Consider the following 19,881-nt stretch of genomic DNA (forward strand, 5'->3'; position numbering starts at 1 on the left):
TTTTTTTATTAGTCGGCTTTCTCGTAAACTTTACCCTGCCTCAAACTGGTTACTCAGTCTTGATTTCTCCTATATAATGTATTTTAAGACATCTTTTAAACCTGCAACTCCATTTTCCAGCGTTTTTTTCCAAGATAATTGGGAGAACGAGGTTGTTAAAGCAGGGAATTTTAAGAGAATGGACTTTTTCTAATGTACTACAGGTAGTAAGTCATACGCTCCTTTAGGCCGCATATTCTTGTTGAGTGATATGTGTTATTTTTAGGCACCTTAGCAAAGCTGTATGTTTACAGACTTTTGGTATGAAGTTTCACTTTATAGGCCTTTAGCACCTGATAGGTCGCCTTGCAATCAGCATAATAGTTTAGAGAAAATGTAAGTTAACTGATCTGGCCATAAGAGATCAAATCCCTTGGACAAAGACCCTTGGAAGATAATCATTTGATCCCGTTTTTGATTTGCTGTATTTTAAGGAGATTATAAAAGTCCCTTTGAATCGGAACGCCGTTTTCCCTTTACCGAGATATGCAAATTGTCCGTTTGAGTTGCAAATTGAGATTTCTGTTTACTTTACAATTATGACAGCAACAGTGTATGACATTTTTCCATATGAAGATTCAACTGAAGTTTTGATTTGACTGTGTTCAGTGTTACGACTCGGACTAGTCAGCTCAAGTGTTGTAACCGACGCCGCCAAGATGCTCGGCTTGTCTCTGCTTTTCTATCTAATCGCAAATGGTAAGCACAGCAGTGGTAATTATAACAATTTCTTTGAACTTTACTGAGATTTGAAGCGTCTTTGGAAATCAATGTGTTTTGTGTATGTGAGACAATGACGACTTTTCACGCCTGTATCCAAGGCTTTTAATAGTGGTTGCAAGGCTGTGTTATTGTAATATTTCAACCAAGGAATGCTACGGCCGCAGGAGACTCTTCTCCTGATAAAAGTAGAAGGAAAAGGTAAAATCTCTTCTAGCTCCGAAGCTAGAATCCAAATTATTTACCAACTGTCATAACACTGAGAGTATTAACCGCAATTCCTATTCTCTTACCCCCACAATTCAATGTCTATTGCAGCCCTGATGCGTGCCGTGAACAGCTAGAAGAGCTCAGAAGAGCCAACAAGGGCTTAAGTCTAATCTCAACGTACATTGATCTCCTATATGTTAGTGTCCTGTTTGTCAGATGTAGCAAGCGCTTTGAATAAAACTTTCAATACACCCTCCATTGTTTGTTCTCTTTCAGTTGCTTTCGGACAAACACAATTTGCAGGTGAGACTCGAATGTTTTAAGTGAGGTGAGCTGAGCGGCAATGCTGAGGAGACCTGAATTTCGTGTATTTGTAAATAACCAGAAAAAAAAACTACGAAAAATTCACAGAAGTAAGTTTGATCGTTCATTCCTTGTTAGGAGATGCCGATCCAACAACAGCTGCAATATTTGCTTACTTTTTATTAAATCAAGCGTTCTGAATTGTTAATTGGATCAATATGGGCGACATTTGTCTAGTTTACCTTACAAAAAAAACATCACTTTTGATCAGTCACTGAGATTGTTAGGGCAAGTGTTTGTTTTCTTTTGACAGTTGCTGAACGTCTGTTGTGTAAACTGTGTTTGAAAGTTTAAATAATTAAAAGATTCATGAATAGTCCAGCATACCAGTGCGCACCAATGCCGGCCAATCTAATCGCAGATTTTTTGATATAGCGGATCTTTTAGTTTTTCGTCATTTGCCTAATCGGTAGAACTAAGAAACGTTATCGGGAAAAAATACGTATGTCAACGTTTTGATAGAGAAGATCAGGGGAGTCAGGCCCCCAGTATTGCAAGCGTTGGTTCCTACAAACATTATCTCCAGCTCTTGACAGCGGCAATATGCTTTACGCAGGTCAAAGGTGTTTAATTATTTGTGAGTATTATTGTAGCAATGGCTACCTGGCGGTCACATAAAAGGAAACTAAATCCCGCCAAAACTCTCTGCCGATCTGAATGGACAACACAGCAAAAATCTATGACGTAAGAGCTGATGGGAAAAGGGTACCGTTACTTTTTCCGTCATAAAATAAACTGGCTAAATAACATTTCTGAACAAATCACTCTCGTTTACAGGGTCATCATGTAATGAAGGACTAGGTATGCAAAATTATTGGATCCAAAACGCAGACATCACTGCTTCGTCCATTCGTGATTTTTTCCATGATCCTGGAAAGGCTCGTCTCCATGGAATTTCAGCTTGGATGCCATCAGCTCAAAATGAAGAGCAGTTCTTGCAGATTTACTTTAAAGGTGGAACCAATGTTTCAGCGGTGGCCTTTCAGGGACATCCGAACTACGAGTATTGGGTTACGAGATATAAACTATCATTTAGCTTGGATGGCAAGACTTGGGAGGAATTATCCGAGGTAAATTGTGCTTTCTTGCATTTTGTAGTGGGAGCTGAGAGCTTACGCTGCTTTTTCACCGTGTTTTATTTATTTTGTTCTCCAGACGATAGAAAGTGATTTTTCACACCGGCTTACGTGAACTGAAAGCTACTGAAATATAATCATAAAAGTAGTAGCGTTTCCTATCTTTGTTGGCCAATGTCAGAGAAGGACTTTGAACACTCCTTACGAAAGTTGTGAATCTAACGCCTAAAATGAAAAACCTTGTGACTTTTCATTTTACAGAACCCTTTTTCCTACAGGTTTTTACTCTGGTTAGGGATAACAAAGATGAAGTTATTACTTCCCAACTCCCAGAACTGAAAACCGTGCGTTTCATGCGGGTATATCCTACAGAGTGGTACGGTGCTATAGCAATTAGAATGGAGATTTATGGATGTATGAAAGGTGGGCTATTTTCAGTTGTTGTATCCCATAAAACGTCTTACCAATTTACTCTTGTGGGTGGTTTATTGTTATAGCATATATAAAAAAAACTTTAGCATCCTCCTTACCGATCGCAAGAAACATACCGTAAAATGTGGCTTGTAAGGCTTCAATACAAGCTAGGGGGGGCTCGTGTCCAGGAGACTTTAAATCCCATGGTTTTGCTTACAGATAGATTAGCTTATAGCTGTTGAGGGAAGCTTATAAACGGCAGTTTATAGTATAATGAAGGTACACATAAGGCAATTTTTACTTAGCCGAAATATAATAAAAACAAGGCGCAACGGAGGCAACGCTCACATGACCATCTTCCCTCATTATTATGAACCGTTTTCTTTGGCAATCCATACATGAATTATAGGTCAAAACAGTTGGAATCTCTGTTTTGGAAAGTTTATCTTTTCTCTCATTTGTCTTTCTATCCTAGAATTTGCTAACTGTGGAAACCGCGTTCTTACGAACCATCATTCACGTCAAAAGCGCATTGTTGGCGGCAAAGTTGCGGAGCCAAATTCTTGGCCATGGCAAGTTGAAATTATAGAAAATGGTACCAAGCATTTCTGCGGTGGTTCCATCATACATCCACAATGGATTCTGACAGCTGGACATTGTGCAGACCCATTCTATAGTACTACAGTCAAGGAAATAAGACTTGGAGAACACAACCGAGTAAAACTCGAAGGATACGAAGAAATTATGGAAGGTAACAGATATTATATACATCCAGGATTTAAGATCGACCGCCCGACGGCAGAGTCCCCAGGGGATTATGATGTGGCACTGTATCATTTAAAAAGACCCGCTACATTTTACAGTAAAGTAAGCCCAGTCTGTCTGCCTGATGAGGACTCAACTGTCCCTGAAGATATTGGTCGAATGTGCTTTGTTACGGGCTGGGGACACAGCATGGAAAATGGAACTTATTCTGAAGTTCTACAAGAGAACCAGGTACCTATAGTATCACGACAGGAGTGCAACAAAGAAGAATCATACAACGGGAAAGTTCACGAACGTTACTTGTGCGCTGGATACCAGGAGGGTGGGATGGACGCCTGTCAGGGAGATAGCGGGGGGCCCTTGGTGTGTCAAGATAGCGCAGAAAAATGGGTCCTTGCTGGAGTGGTGACGTGGGGGGAAGGATGTGCAAGGCCGCATAAATATGGGGTCTACGCTGATGTACGTAGATTTCTGCCATTTATAGAAAGCACCATATACGGTAAGAAAATTAAAAAATAAATGGTTAAGTAGTTTTAAACTGCAAAAATGATTAAAGGTTTGGGACTATGTTCTGAGCAATTTGTCAGAGCAACTAATCTAACTCATTAGAAAACAGAACGGAATCTTCACTCTTTTAACTCCCCAGTTTTCAAAATTTACATTCGAATTAACTTCCATATAAAACGACAGAACGTTAAACACCTGCACTTTATTGAAATTACCAGTCAGTGTAACTTGGGCTCGTCACGAGGCAATGGCCCTAAAACAGTAATAACATGTTCTAAACTTTCTTTACCCCGCTTCAAAGACAAATGCCATAGTTTAATCAATCTGACCTTGCTTTCTACGAACTCTTCGTGTCTTTCTCACGCAGGTCTAGCTCACTACTAATTTAGTTATAATTATGCAAATTCCAAAAAAGGTTACCCAAAATGCGGAATTCGCCCTGTTCAGTCTCAGATCTCCCGCATCATTGGTGGTCGCGAGGCTCGTCCCAACTCTTGGCCGTGGCAAGTGGATCTCTTGGTCAATGGCACTGCTCACTTATGTGGAGGTTCTCTGATTGGTTCATCCTGGGTTGTGACGTCAGGGCACTGTTTCTTCTTATATGACAAACCAAGTCAGTGGCAAATCAGAGTTGGAGAACACAATGAATCCAAATTCGAGGGCTATGAAGAAAAGATTGACATCGCGAACATAACAATTCATCCAGGATTTCAACTCGGCAGCAAAAATTACACGGGTGATTACGATATTGCGATCATTAAACTCAAGAGACCAGCGGTGTTCCACAAAAGAGTTCATTCCATTTGTCTTCCGGACATGGAAACGAGTTTCTCAGCTGGTAAAACCTGTTTTGCCACCGGATGGGGAAAACAACAGGAGAATGCTTCGGCTTATTCGGAAGTTCTTCGTGAAGTGGAAGTTAACCTGGTGTCCAAAGAAGTCTGTAACAGCAATATTTCCTACAGGGGCGGGATAAACGAGAGATATTTTTGCGCCGGCTTTCCAGAGGGTGGTAAAGACGCGTGTTATGGTGATAGTGGTGGCCCCCTGGCCTGTCAGAAAGAGGACGGTAGTTTTGTTCTGACGGGAGTGGTCAGCTGGGGTACAGGTTGTGCTAGAGCCAACAAGTATGGGGTGTACTTGGATGTACGATACATGCTGCCATTCATTGAGAATACTTTATATGGTAAGTCTCCACAAGTCATCTGTGTTTTCTTAAATTCACATCGATGAGTTTCATTTTCTTGGCGTTTCCTCTTTTGTGAGTGCGCCGAAATGGAAGCAAATATTTACGCACGTTAGCGATTGTTCTTTACACCATCCTTAAATAAAAAGCAAATTTATGGTCAATCAGTTTCATCATGAGGTAAAGCAGGTATTACTGAATGAAGTAATGGTATTTGAATTATTAAAACAATACCAGTTTCGGCACTGAAATACTCGTACCAACTCTGCGGTATGGCCTATACCTTACTCATGGGGCGCAGGTCTACTGAATACATGAGCACAACCATACTGATGATCGCAAGTGAGACCTCTCGCCTGGGCCACGCTGATGAGTCCTTCATGAGGACGAAACAGCTCCCCATGGCTACCACTGCCGGGTGATATGGTCGTTCTCATGCGCAAGGTACTGGCCATACCGCGGAGTTGGTACGAGTGCTTCAGTGCTGAAATTGGTATTATTTGGGTTATTATCCTACATAATGAAGTACAAATTAGAAGCCAAACAGGACGTTGATCAAAAAACCAAGTACAAGCTCACTAGTTCACCTGACTATAATAGAATCTGTACTTTAGAAAATACTGCAATACAATACAAGCATTCAAGCCATGTTTTCATTCCAGTGTTTTATCTAACTATGAGATTAACTTTGAAAACTGTTCGCGGTTTTTGCCAGACGCAAGCTAAGACAAACCAAAACAAAGCGCAAGAAAACAGAGAATTCAAATTATGTTTTCACTGCATTGTATACTTGCTCATATTAGGTCATCCTTCGTGCGGAATTCGCCCTGTTCAGTCCCAGATCTCCCGCATAATTGGTGGACACGAGGCTCGTCCCAACTCTTGGCCGTGGCAAGTGGATCTCTTGGTCAATGGCACTGCTCACGGATGTGGAGGTTCTCTGATTGGTTCATCCTGGGTTGTGACGTCAGGGCACTGTTTCTTCTTCTATGACAAACCAAGTCAGTGGCAAATCAGAGTTGGAGAACACAATGAATCCAAATTCGAGGGCTATGAAGAAAAGATTGACATCGAGAACATAACAATTCATCCAGGATTTCAACTCGGCAGCAAAAATTACACGGGTGATTACGACATTGCGATCATTAAACTCAAGAGACCAGCGGTGTTCCACAAACGAGTTCATTCCATTTGTCTTCCGGATATGAAAACTAGTTTCTCAGCTGGTAAAACCTGTTTTGCCACCGGATGGGGAAAACAACAGGAGAATGCTTCGGCTTATTCGGAAGTTCTTCGTGAAGTGGAAGTTAACCTGGTGTCCAAAGAAGTCTGTAACAGCAATATTTCCTACAGGGGTGGGATAAACGAGAGATATTTTTGCGCCGGCTTTCCAGAGGGTGGTAAAGACGCGTGTTATGGTGATAGTGGTGGCCCCCTGGCCTGTCAGAAAGAGGACGGTAGTTTTGTTCTGACGGGAGTGGTCAGCTGGGGTACAGGTTGTGCTAGAGCTAACAAGTATGGGGTGTACTTGGATGTACGATACATGCTGCCATTCATTGAGAATACTTTATATGGTAAGTCTCAACAAGTCATCTGTGTTTTTTTAAATTCACATTGATGAGTTTCTTTTTCTTGGCGTTTCCTCTTTTGTAAGTGCGCCGAGATGCAAGCAAATATTTACGCACGTTAGTGGTTGTTCTAGACACCATCAGGAGCCGATTGCTTATGACACCATCCTTAAATAAAAAGCAAGTCTAAGGTCGATCAGTTTCATCATGAGGTAAAGCAGGTATAACTGAATGAAGTAATGGTATCTGAATTATTAAAACAATACCAGTTTCAGCACTGAAGCACCCGTACCAGCTCTTCGGTATGGCCTGTACTTTACGCATGGGGCGATCCCGCACCTATTTGAAAGATTGTTTTTGATTAGCTGGCAAAACAATAGGGATTGTCACATAACAATGCCCCTATCCCTGAAAACAATGGAAGTGCAGATTAAAGGGGACCAGTGAAATAAGAGGTTTAGAACGGTGCAGGTCTACTGTATACATGAGCACAACCATACTGATGATCGCAAGTGAGACCTCTCGCCTGGGCCATGATGATGAGTCCTTCATGAGGACGAAACAGCTGCCCATGGCTGCCACTGCCAGAGTGACATGATCGTGCTCATGCGCAAGGTACTGGCCATACTGCGGAGTTGGTACGTGTGCTTCAGTGCTGAAGTTGGTATTATTTGGGTTATTATCTTACATAATGAAGTGCAAATAAAAGCCAAACAGGACGTTGATCACAAACCAAGTACAAGCTCACTAGTTCATCTGACTATAATAGAATCTGTACTTTAGAAAATACTGCAATACAATACAAGCATTCAAGCCATGTTTTCATTCCAGTGTTTTATCTAACGATGAGATTAACTTTGAAAACTGTTCGCGGTTTTTGCCGGACGCAAGCTAGGACAAACCAAAACAAAGCGCAAGAAAACAGAGAATTCAAATTATGTTTTCACTGCATTGTATACTTGCTCATGTTAGGTCATCCTTCATGTGGAATTCGCCCTGTTCAGTCCCAGATCTCTCGCATTATTGGTGGTCGCGAGGCTCGTCCTAACTCTTGGCCGTGGCAAGTGGATCTCTTGGTCAATGGCACTGCTCACTTATGTGGAGGTTCTCTGATTGGTTCATCCTGGGTTGTGACGTCAGGGCACTGTTTCTTCTTATATGACAAACCAAGTCAGTGGCAAATCAGAGTTGGAGAACACAATGAATCCAAATTCGAGGGCTATGAAGAAAAGATTGACATCGAGAACATAACAATTCATCCAGGATTTCAACTCGGCAACGAAAATTACACGGGTGATTACGACATTGCGATCATTAAACTCAAGAGACCAGCGGTGTTCCACAAACGAGTTCATTCCATTTGTCTTCCGGATATGAAAACTAGTTTCTCAGCTGGTAAAACCTGTTTTGCCACCGGATGGGGAAAACAACAAGAGAATGCTTCGGCTTATTCGGAAGTTCTTCATGAAGTGGAAGTTAACCTGGTGTCCAAAGAAGTCTGTAACAGCAATATTTCCTACAGGGGCGGGATAAACGAGAGATATTTTTGCGCCGGTTTTCCAGAGGGTGGTAAAGACGCGTGTTATGGTGATAGTGGTGGCCCCCTGGCCTGTCAGAAAGAGGACGGTAGTTTTGTTCTGACAGGAGTGGTCAGCTGGGGTACAGGTTGTGCTAGAGCTAACAAGTATGGGGTGTACTTGGATGTACGATACATGCTGCCATTCATTGAGAGTGTTATAACCGGTAAGTTTCATGCAAATTGCGAGAATGCGTTTAAAATCGTTATTCTCCTGTTATTTGCCTTCTTTGTAGCATGACGCTTTTTTAATATTGGTTATTAGCTCTAATTACAACGTCTGACTATCATTGCTAAGGACGCTTGACCTCGCAGGACAGATCTGCTGGTGAGGTTACTATCTAGAGAAGAAATGTAACAAGGAGTGTCCACTGAGAGGCTAAGAGCACTTCAACTCACGCATCTTTTAAAATCAGATATGCGGAAATCAATAATAAAAGTGGACTATTTATAGACTAGAAGAAGTAATGGGGTTTCTACATAAGCGTTACTTTGATCCAGGAAAGAAGCCGTTGAAATACTGACAATTGCTGGCATATTTTGAAACTGAAACATCTTTCAAGTTCTGTTACTGATCCTTGTCTTTCATTAATTTTAAGGTTTTCGTCCCGAATGTGGCACCCGCTTTATTCCTGCCTCAAGTTCTTTGATGGTCAGCGGACATGACGCTCGCCCCAACTCCTGGCCGTGGCAAGTTGAGTTATTGTTCCTAAACACGCATGCGTGTAGTGGAACTCTTATAGACGGACTCTGGATTCTAACTTCTGCAGATTGTGTGAACGCTAGAGGCAAACCTGAAAACTGGACAGCCCGAGTCGGCGAACATGACAGAACAGTCTTGGAGGGTTATGAAGAAATTATAGGGGTTAAAAACATCGTAGTTAGTCTTAAAAGACACATTGCGTTGATGAAGCTTGAACGAATGGCTGTATTACACCGTCGAGTTTCCCCTATCTGCCTTCCAAATGAAGGAACCGAGTTTGCAAATGGCTCTTTATGCTATGTGATTGGGTGGAGATCTTTTGACAAACAAGGAAATACCTCCAATATATTGAAAGAGGCTCAAGTCAAATTAGACTCCACAAAGCTCTGCAACTCATCATTTAATGGGACAATTAGTAAGTACGAACGCTGCGCCAGCTCCGTCAGGAATGAGGACCAAATTTGTAACGTCGATGGCGGAGCGCCGCTGGTTTGTCCAAGGGATGATGGGAAGTTTGTCCTTGCTGGAGTAGCAAATTCCGGGGACTGGTGCTCGAATCCAGGTCAACATGGCGTCTTTACTGACGTTAAATCGATGCTTTCGTTTATTCATAATACTGTTACAGTAGCGGCGGATATTAGTGCTTAGGCGTAAATCATAATTCAATGTGTCTTTCTTTTGCCACATACATTCTGTATCACCCAACATGGTGTCACTAAGCGAGATGCTTGCAGATTAATTGTGACCGTGCAAAAAGTAGGGAACTGGAGAACTGTCTTTGTACCTCACATTTACATTCACCATAATTTTCGTTGCGATACAACTTGTTAAAAAAGGGTGTTTCACTTTCAATCTCATTCTCAACTGTTGTCGCAGCGGTATCCGTTGCTTTAACCGTTTCATTTTACAAATGAGTGTCATGAGTGAAAGTAGCTTAAAACCTTTTTTGCACAAGAAATGTTCATTGGTTGCACAGTCCAATTTCTACGTTTTGCAATGAGGCAATGTAAAGCTAAGAAACGTTTTTATTTTGGTAGTAATATGCTTAGAAATAGTTTCTACTGACCTGCAGCATTGAAACTCTACTGCGAATCAGCAGCTGTATGAAAAATGTGTCCTTATCATTCTGACCCAAAATGACACAGTTGGGTTTTTTTTTTTACTTAAGATCTCGACCTAAAGCAGGGTCTGGGTCCCTGAGTGCACACTGGTGCACACGTTTTTTGTTTGTTCTGGGGCAATCCAATGCTTTCCTTACCCATAACTCCCCGTTGTTTTACGTCTCAAAACTGGGCGTCTAATACAGTGGTAGTCTTACAACTCTTCAGAACCTGTAATGTACTTCGACCCCTATGGGTTGCAGCTCTTTTGTAACTTGCCACTAGCTTAAATATTGTGAGAAAAATAAACTGAATTGAACTGAATTGAATTTCGTTCTCGGTTCCATTGTTAACTTTGTTTTTTCAATGTTTTACCGATCAATCCTGTGAGGTCTTGCGAGAGCTGTAAGGTCACTGTCTGATAGGGCAAAGTGAACACAACACAATTTTATGCCGGTACGGACCCAAGCACAAGTGCTCGTCCGCACCTAATGTGAACAGACCCTTTGATCCTTTGAGTTTTGATCTAAATTGTCACAAAATTTGTAATTAACATTTAAGTTGGTTGTAGTTATTATAAAGAAATTTAACAAGAAATATGCATAATCACTGTGCATTTATTATAAAAGAAGTCAGTGGTTATATAAATATCATGGAGCAATGAAGTGCGTAGAGCTTTTCTTCCGAAATCTAGTAAAATGTCTAAAATGTTTTTAGAACTCATTTGTTTGGAAATGTGTATGTACCCCTGTCCAGTGTGCTAAATTATTATTTCGCATCTATCTCCTTATTTCGTTTAAGTTCGCTTGTGAACAAACAGTTCTATACCTCATATAGTACACACCAAGCCCTACATTACAAACATTTGAAAAAGTTCTTTCATCATTTGATTTATATGGAGCTCATTGAACGGGTAAAAAGAGCTTTGTTTACCTTCCTAGCTCAAAATACCTCTTATATGAAAAAACCTTACTCGATTCACTCACCATTATGGTAACGTGAGAACCAAAGAATGACATAAATGACCGTTTAACTGCGCGCGTTTCTTTTTGTTCGCCGAGTCAATATTATTTCCAGTTCGCTGTCGTTTTCGATCATGTGTTGAGGGTCATTTAATGATGTTATCAATTTCAAAATTTGTCCGTACAGTTATTCTAACTCGCCCCACCTTGAAAGCCTCTTTTATGGGTCTTAAATTCACGAATGATTTTTAAGATGCCGAGAATGCGTTCAACCCGAAGCATTAAACTCTCACTTTCCTTGAATCACCTTTTCATCTGATATCACCTCAGATGCGCCATCTGTGTCGTTCGACTCTCGATGTTCATTACTTGCGCTACAGGGTGAAAACGCCTTCCAGCCTTCATTTTCTTGCAAGGGTACTTCATCTATACCTTTGTTTTTGGGTGGAGAGGTCTTCAACCCTTCCAGTCGCTCCCTGGCGACCCTCAGTTTATCTTCAAGAGGCACTGCTCTTGTTTGTGCGTCAAACACTTCTTTTTTAGGGGACGCTGCATGCTGAATATTACTCTTAGGAGTATTCAGAATATTTGCTGCCCTTGGTTTTGTCTCGCTTTTTGTGAAGGTTCTCGGCGACTTCGGCTTTATTTTATCTGAACGCAGATTGTCTCTTTCTACCCTTATCGCCTCATACATTTCATTTAAATCACGAAGTTTTTGCTTGCCCTCTTCAACTTCTTCTTGGAGCGCTTTAATAGTATCGATGGTCTTTTCGTCCACCTCCAAAACTAACAACCGCTGCTGAGTCGTTCTCAACTTTTGTTCCAATTCCTTCTTTTCTTTTTGGGTCTTTTCGTTATTTTCCTTCAACATTTCAATTCTTTTGCTTAAAAGTTGCAGTTCTTTCTTCAGTTGCTCCTTTTCCATGTTTAATTTTTGTAGCTCGGTTGAGTGAATCGAATCTTTTTCTTCAAACTGCTCTTGAGAACTATTAATTTCGTCCTGAAGATTATCGTAGGCAATCTTTAAATCGTTGTAAAGTTTTTGTAGGGTAGACATTTCTAACTTGAGTTTCTCTTTCTCACCTTTTTCCTCCAGCCAACTTGACTCGAGTTCTGGGATCTGCCTTCTCAATACTTCAAGCTCGTCTTCTGTGTCTTCCTGTGTGCTCATCAGAGCTAAGACATCAGCTTCCTTTGCGTTCACTTCTGCGGACATCTCTGAAATTTCGTTTACAAGTTGGCGATTTTCCTTCTGCATTCTTTTAATAGCTTCATCTTTTTCTCGCATTTCTTTTTTTTCCATGTCATGTTCGTGTTTTTCCTCTCCTAGTTGAATCTTCAACTGCTGCAATTCTTTTCTCAGCATGGCGTTTTGCTCTTTTGTTTCCTTAACTTTCAAGTTTGATTCTGCTTGATTCCTTGCAGACGTACAAAGCTCTTCCTCTAGAGATGCGATCTTATTTTTGCTTGATTGTAAATCCCTTAGAAGATCTTCGTTGCTATTAGCATGTGATTGTCTCTTGTTCTCTAAATCAGAAACCTTCTTCTGCATTTCCAGAAGTTCTTTTTCTTGAGAGCTCAGCTTTTGTTGATTTTTCTTCAGGGCGTTTTCTAATTGCGAATTAGTTTCTTCCAAGTTCGCTACTTTATTCTGCAAATGCTCAATCGTCTCTTCAAAAGTGGCATTACATTCCTCTAGACCCTGAATTGTCTCGTGGGCGGAATCAAGTTCCGATTCCATTTCGTTTTTGGCTTTAGTCGTTTCATCTAACTCGTTCCGGTCCAGTTGCGCAGAGTACTCTGTTTTAAATAACAAGTCTTGAAGTTCCCTTATCTTGTCCTCTTTCAAAGCAATCTCTTTTTCCAACAAATCTTTCGCGGTGAGTACTTTTAACAATTCTTTCTCTAGGTCTTCATTCTCTTCTTGTAAACTTTTGTTCTCTCTTTCTGCTTCTTCATTTTGAAGTAGAATATTCTGATAAGCGTTTTCCAGCTCACTGATTTCTTTACGGCTAAGCAGATCATTTGGTTCGGCTTTTGTTTGAGGCATCTCTGACTTCTTCACCGGTAAATGAAAGTGCTTTTGAGATTCGCTTAACTTGTTTTGCAATCTTTCATTTTCATGCTTTAAAGCCTCCAGCTCAATCTTTTGCTCCGAACAATTTCTTTTCAATTTGCCAAGTTCATCTTTAAGCTTTTGTTTTTCTCCATCCAATGTCTTGTTTTTGGCTTGGAGGCTATCAATAACTGGACGTTGTGAGATCAAATCGCCGTTGAGTTTCTTGATCTCTTTTTGAGCGTCCTGTAGAAGATTTTTTTGTTCATTTGCGCTTGCTTTAAGTTGCGATAGATCTGTCTGTAACTTTTTATTTCGTTCCTTTGTTTTCTTAACACTGTTTTCAAGCTCACTTTTCAGGTTTTCCTTTTCTTCGATGATCTGCTCCAGCTTATGCCTTTCCTGTTCAAACTTTTCTTGTTCTTCTTTACCTTTGATGTATTCTTTCTTTAAATCATCTTCCAAAATTTCTTTCTTGTTTTCCAACAGTCGAATACGCGCATCCTTTTCAGACAAAACTTTCTTGTGATCATTCTCTCCTTCTTTCTGTTGCGAGAGAGACTTCTGAAGGTTGTCATAATAATCTTCAACATCTGCTAGTTTCTGACGCTCATTCTCCAATTCTTGTTTTAAGGCAGAATTTTCCTTCTGCTCCTCTTGGGCATAAAGCTCCAACTCTTCAATCCTTTTCTGATGCTGTGCTACCATACTGTTGAGCTCAATTTGTTCCGCTTCAAATCCTTCCTCTCTTGTTTCGTACTCGGCTAAAGTTTTCTTCAATTCGAAGTTTTCTCCGTCGAGTTCCCTGTTCTTCTTCAATGTTGTGTTCATGAGCGCATGCGCTGAAGACAGTTCATCTCGGAGGGCCTGGATGTCTTTTTCTAGGTATTTTTTCTCAGATTGAACTGAGTCTAAAACACTTTCATTATCCTCTGCTTCTCTTGTATTGTGGTCCCATTTTGTTTGTAGCTCTTGTAATTCACATTGCGCCTGGAGTAGTTCATCCTCAGCTCTCCTAACCTTTCCACGCTCAAGTTTTAACTCCTCTTCTAGGCGGCATTTTGCTGCTTCCAGACCGGAATTTTGGGCTACCATTTTGTCCAATTTTTTCTCCATGGTCTCTAGTTGGCTTTTTGACATATTCAAGTCTTCCTTAGATTTCATCGACTGGCTTTTAAGCTCACCGACTTCTCTCTCGGAGTCTTCGCATCGTGCCATTAAGACATTTTCCCTTTCTGATAAGATGTCTAAAGTGTTTTGCTGTTGGTTATTTGTGGCTTTTAAGTCTTCTAACTGATCTTGTAAGCTGCGCTCGTTTTCAATGCTCTTCTGAAGGTTTTCTTCTGCTTTCGTGAGATTTTCTTTCATTGTTAATAAGTCAGAATCCTCTTCTGAATCTTCAGGTTCATCGTCATCGATCAAAGCACTTTGAAGCGGAGTGTAATTCACGACTTCGATCATAGTATTTTCTTGAGCTGACTGTAGTTCTACTTTCAACTTGTTGAGCTCATCTTTATTTCGATCTAGTTCTTTCTGTATAGAAGCATTATAAGCTTTCAAGTTTGTGATCTTATTTTCTTTGTTTTCTAACTCATTCTTTTCCTGTAGCAATTCATCTTGAAGTTCAGTCATGTGGTTCTCAACATCGGCCAGTTCTTCACTTTGCTTCTGTACAATATTTTCCAATTTTTTTTCTTTGCTTTTCAATTCGTTTCTCTCGCTATTTGCTTGTGACACTTCCTCATTCAATTTCTCTATCTCTGATATCTTCATTTCAAGTTCCTCTTTAGTCGTTTGCTGTGTTTTTGTTGCCTTCTGCAATCGGTCTTTCAGATTAGAAATGTTCTTCTGTTGGGCAATAATCTCATCTTGAAGTTGTTGGTGTCCCCCTCTAAGCTTCTCACACTCACCAATAGCACTTGTAAGGCTGCTTCTAAGTTCTGTGGACTTTTTCTCCAAGTGTTCTTTGTCCGCCTTAAGTTCTTGTATCTGATTATTTTTTTGCTCGATCTCTTTCTTTGTTGCCTCTAAATGAATCTTTTGTTCCACGCACTGTTTGCTGAGCTTTAGTATCTCGTTTCTATTGGCATCCGCCCTGACTGTTGTGTCTTGTAATTGGCTTTGAACCACTTTATTATCTCTCCGCTCGTCCTCGTATTTCAGTTCCAGTTCCGATAATTTTCGGTTAACTTCCAACACTTCTTCTCGCAGGTTTTTCCTCTCCTTATCACACTGATCAGAGGTGACCTTCAAGTCTTCGAGTTGTCTTTGTGATTTAGAAAGTTCGAACTGAGTGTCGAGGCAATCTTGACGAGACATTTTGATATCATGCTCAAGTTTACAGATTTTCGTTTTGCTGCTTGAAATTTCCTTCTCAAGGACTGCCTGTCGTTCTTTACTTTGTTCTAACATGAGCTTCAAGTGTTGTTCATGGGTGGAATCTTCTCTTCTTATTTCTCTGTCATCCCTCTCCTTAACAAGGGCTTCTAACGTTGTCTCATATTGACTCAGCTTACTTTTCAAGGAATTAATTTCATCTTGAGACGACTTCAGCTTTGACTCCGTGGAGTCATGGTAGAATGTAATGGTTTGTAATTCCTTCTTTAATGCTAGGTTTTTCCCTTCCAAGGACTCTTTGGAGCTTTTTATTTGTTCAATCTGTCCGTCTTTTTCAGCAATTTCAGCCCTGTAGCTGTCAACGATTCGCTCTTTCTCTCGTACAAGATTATGAGCCACCAGAAGGTCCTCTTGAAGTTTCTGTAATTTCTTTTCTACAGATTGTAAATCGTCTTTATAACGCTCTTTTTCCCTTGTGGCTGTTCCTAACTGGATTTGCAGGTTTTTAAACTTTGTATTCTGAGAACTCAGCTCGACATTCACTTTCCTATTTTCTTCGCTTGCATCGGAAATCTCATTTTCAAAGAGCCCTAATTTCGTCTCTTGCTCTTGTATCTTTCTAGTGAGCCTGCTATTTTCGTCCAGGGCAAACTCGTGAGAAAGTTTACTCGTGGTCAGATCATTTTTGACGTTATTCAACTCGATTTGTAAAGTTTTGATCGTGTTTTGCATATCCTCGCAGTTTTTGTCTTTTTGCGCCAAGTTAGCCTGCGCAGACTCATACATTTTCTGATGTTCTGTCGCTACAATTTCTAGTTTCATTAGCTCTTCACCGTTTTTAGCAAGTTCAATGTTGGCTTCAATAGCTTTTTCTTTAAGCTCTTCGTTTTGCCTTTGAAGTGTTTCGATTTGTCCCTCGTACTTCGCCAGCTTACTGCAAAAATCCTGAAGCTCTTCTTCTCCCTGTGACTTGGTCTTGATAGCTTCATTGAGATCTTGCTGCATTTCCAACATTTTTTCTTCAAGTTCGATTCGTCGTCGAAATTCATGTTCCCGAGACGTCAAGGTTTCATCCAGCTGGTTTTTCAATGCTGCTTTTTTCTCCTCTAGATCATGAACTTTTTGGCAAAGTTCCTTTTTTCCTTTGACGTGTCCCTCACACTCCAGCTCCAATGCAGTAATTTTGGAGCGATAGGAAGCAACATCTGCCTCCTTGTAAACAAACTTATTGCGTTCTTCTTGCAGAGTTTTTACCAGATTACTCTCCTTCGCTTCATTTTCCTTTAAGTTAGATTCCATTGTGTCTATTTTCGTCCTTGCCACGGACAAGTCAATGTCAAGGGATTCTTTTTCTTTTGAGATGTTTTCACACGCTTTTGTAAGGCGACTGATTTCCTCCTCGTTGCTTTTGAGTTTCAAGTTTACCCTTTTAAGCTCGTCGGAGTTTGTCTCATTCAAAGACTCCTTGTATGAAAGCTCAGTTTTAACTGTATCCAAGTCTGTTTCTAGAGAACTGATCTGGTCCTTGAGATTTTCAACAAGAAGTTCTTTTTCTTCCACCTGTTGACGAAGACATTCGCATGTTTTCTGCAGTTCCTCCATCTGGCTCTGCACGCTGCTTTCCTCCTCGATCTTCCTCTTGATATTCAAGTTACTTTCATGAAGCTGGAGCTCCAGATTTTTTTTTATCTCAGAAGCTTCATCCAATTCTTCCTCCATTCTTATCAATCTTTCCTTCGTCGATGAAATCTCGTGTTCTTTTTCCTTCATGTCTTGATCCGCGGCTTCAAGCTTCGACTGTAGGTCAGAAATGGTTTTGTTAGCAATATCAACTTGTTGTTTGAACTCTTGCTTTTCACTCTCCGCGACTTTGGAATCAACTTGCATATCCGCCATGTCTTTTTGAGTCTGCAGCAGGTCGTCTTTGTACTCCTGTATCTCCTGTTCATATTGGTCTTGCACTTCAAGAACCGCAGTGTGCTTCTCGCTAAGTTCTTGATATTTTAACTCCATGTTAGCAGCTACGACCTTCTGCTCAGCAATAATCACGTCCCTGTCAGCAAGCTGACGTTTATAATCATCTTCTTCTTTTTTCTGTTTCGAAATACTTTGCTGAAGGCCAGTGCATTCATCTTGCATTTTTGAGCATTTTTCTCTTTCCTCTGACAGCTTTTTCTCTAGCGAAGCTCTCTGTGTTTCGCCAAGGTTAGTTTGGATTTCCATTTTGTGCATTTCTTCTCGCGTTTCCTTCAACTTCAACTCGAGATCGTTATTTTCCTTCTCTTTCCTCTGCAACGCGAAGCGTGTTTCTTGCGCTTGTCTCTTGGCTTGCTGGAGTAGTGCATTGGAGTCTAACCCTCCATCATAGGGTTTGATTGGGGCGCATGACTCTAGTTCTGCGATTTTGTCCATCAACTGCTTCAGCTGCACGTTCAATTCTTGAACCTGTGATTTATGGCGACAGCTTTCTGCCTCACTTTCAGACAGTCGGTGACTCATCTCCGATAACTCGGCCTCTAAGTATTCAAGTTGCTTATTGTCTTCTTCAGGCGACGATTCTTGATTGGCGTCTCTCTGGAAGGCGATCTCCTTGCTATTTTCGCCGGTCTTTGACTCTAGCTCTCTAATCCTCTCCTTGTAATGCTGATTTTCGGATAATAAGTTGTTTAGTTTTTCATCTGAGCTTTCCAGTTTTATTTGGGTCTCCCGTAACTCACGTTCTAGTCTCGTTTTATCTCTTTGTGCAGCATCAATACTCCTCTCGATGTCATGAATTTGGTCTTTCTTTGCCCCGAGTTCCACGTTGCATAAATCCAACTTTTCCCTATAAATGTCAACTTCGTTTTCTAATCCAAAACAGTTGTCGCGGTACATTCGCAGTTGATCCTTGATGCTGTCTATTTTATACAATAAAGAATTATTTTCTGACCCACTTCCTGTCACTTCTTCTGATCCGTACTCTGCTTGAATCGTCTCCAACTTTTTTGCAGCTGCTAACAAATCACGTTTTAATGACTCATTCTCTCTCTGTAAAGACTTCACCATTTCCTGACAGTCTTGAAGATCTTGCTTGGTTTGTATCAGTTCCTTGTTCAGTTCTACGAAATCTGCATCATTTTGTCCACCATTCAAATTAAAATGATCCAGGTGCTTTTTCAAAACATGCATTTCTTTGTCTAGCTCCTCTTTTTCTCCTTGAAGCTTTTTTATGATGATGTCTCTCATCACTTCATTTCCATCATTGCATTTTTCGATTTCCGAACATCTTTGTTGACTCTTAAGTAAGTCTTCTTGAAGTTTTTTGCTGCTTTCTCGGGCCTCTACTACTTTATCCTTCAATCTCAGATTTTGTTCAGTCAGCTCTTTAATGCGCATTTCCAAATTTGCAACCTGGAGACGAATCAAAAGAAAGTCAACCTTATTTATCGATCGTTGCAATTTCATTCCCAAAAGTAAGTTATGTGTCAAGCACAGACTGAAGTTCACAGTTAAAATCTACTGATAAAGACCCCACTGAGATGATAAATGCTAAAAGAAGGGTTCTCAACTTATCAGATATGGCAAGTAGAAGGGACAATTTTAACTGAAGACATGTACGCATGCATGTTCAGTGAATCACAAAAATCCTCCTGAATGAGACCGTTTTGTCTACAATATCATGTACCCGTTAGTTTTTGTACCACCCTCTGAACCGCCGCTTTTCGTTTCTAACACTAAGCATGGAGATGGACTCGTTTCTATAGCCGCGGATTTGGCCTCTTTGATCTTACAAAAGATCGTCAGATATCGGATAGCGGGGCAGTTTTGGGGCCGCTTTACTGAGGTGGCCTTGCTTCATTTCTCTGCAACTGTTGTGTCTATGTATGAGCGATCTTTGATAGTCCTGATTGACATCAAATACGCAGACAGCATTCAAACTGAGCTATCCCGTCCGGCACATGCTTTTAGCCTAAATCACAAGAACAACAACTAAACATTTACCTCGTTGCTAAACAAGTCAGTTTTCCAGCTAACTGGTGACGATACCAACCGACTTAGGATAAGCACATAAAAATTTTCTAGTCAGAATTGAACAACTTTAATTTTCACCCTGTTCCAAAACCCACGACTATCTGTACTCTTTGTATTAAATCTGGAAAAGTGTTATATTGTCAGTGGACTTCAGTGTCAACATGCACAACAACAATCACTTTACTTACCTCTCCAAGATTATTTCCTTGCAGTTTTTGCACATCTTTAAATCTCTCACTTTCTTCGTCCATGAAAACCTCGTTGTTGTTATTAATTATTTCTGGAGTT

General features: G+C 40.6%; 2 protein-coding genes across 2 annotated transcripts; one reads left to right on the forward strand and one right to left on the reverse strand.

Moving 5' to 3' along the window:
- Nucleotides 1-509: 509 nt before the first annotated feature.
- LOC140951319 (transmembrane protease serine 9-like) lies at nt 510-10,551 on the forward strand. The gene is made up of 9 exons (XM_073400572.1): nt 510-738; nt 1,246-1,272; nt 2,110-2,402; nt 2,687-2,831; nt 3,298-4,086; nt 4,510-5,280; nt 6,084-6,854; nt 7,821-8,591; nt 9,024-10,551. The coding sequence occupies exons 1-9, from the start codon at nt 699-701 to the stop codon at nt 9,773-9,775; spliced, it is 4,359 nt and encodes a 1,452-aa protein (XP_073256673.1). The 5' UTR covers nt 510-698; the 3' UTR covers nt 9,776-10,551.
- Nucleotides 10,552-11,478: 927 nt separating this feature from the next.
- Nucleotides 11,479-18,957, reverse strand: LOC140950836 (uncharacterized). The gene has a single exon (XM_073400058.1). It carries the CDS (start codon nt 18,955-18,957, stop codon nt 11,479-11,481), a length of 7,479 nt encoding a protein of 2,492 aa, XP_073256159.1.
- Nucleotides 18,958-19,881: the final 924 nt, after the last annotated feature.

Source organism: Porites lutea, chromosome 10 (genome assembly GCF_958299795.1).
Source record: "Porites lutea chromosome 10, jaPorLute2.1, whole genome shotgun sequence".
NCBI classification, from domain to species: Eukaryota; Metazoa; Cnidaria; class Anthozoa; order Scleractinia; family Poritidae; genus Porites; species Porites lutea.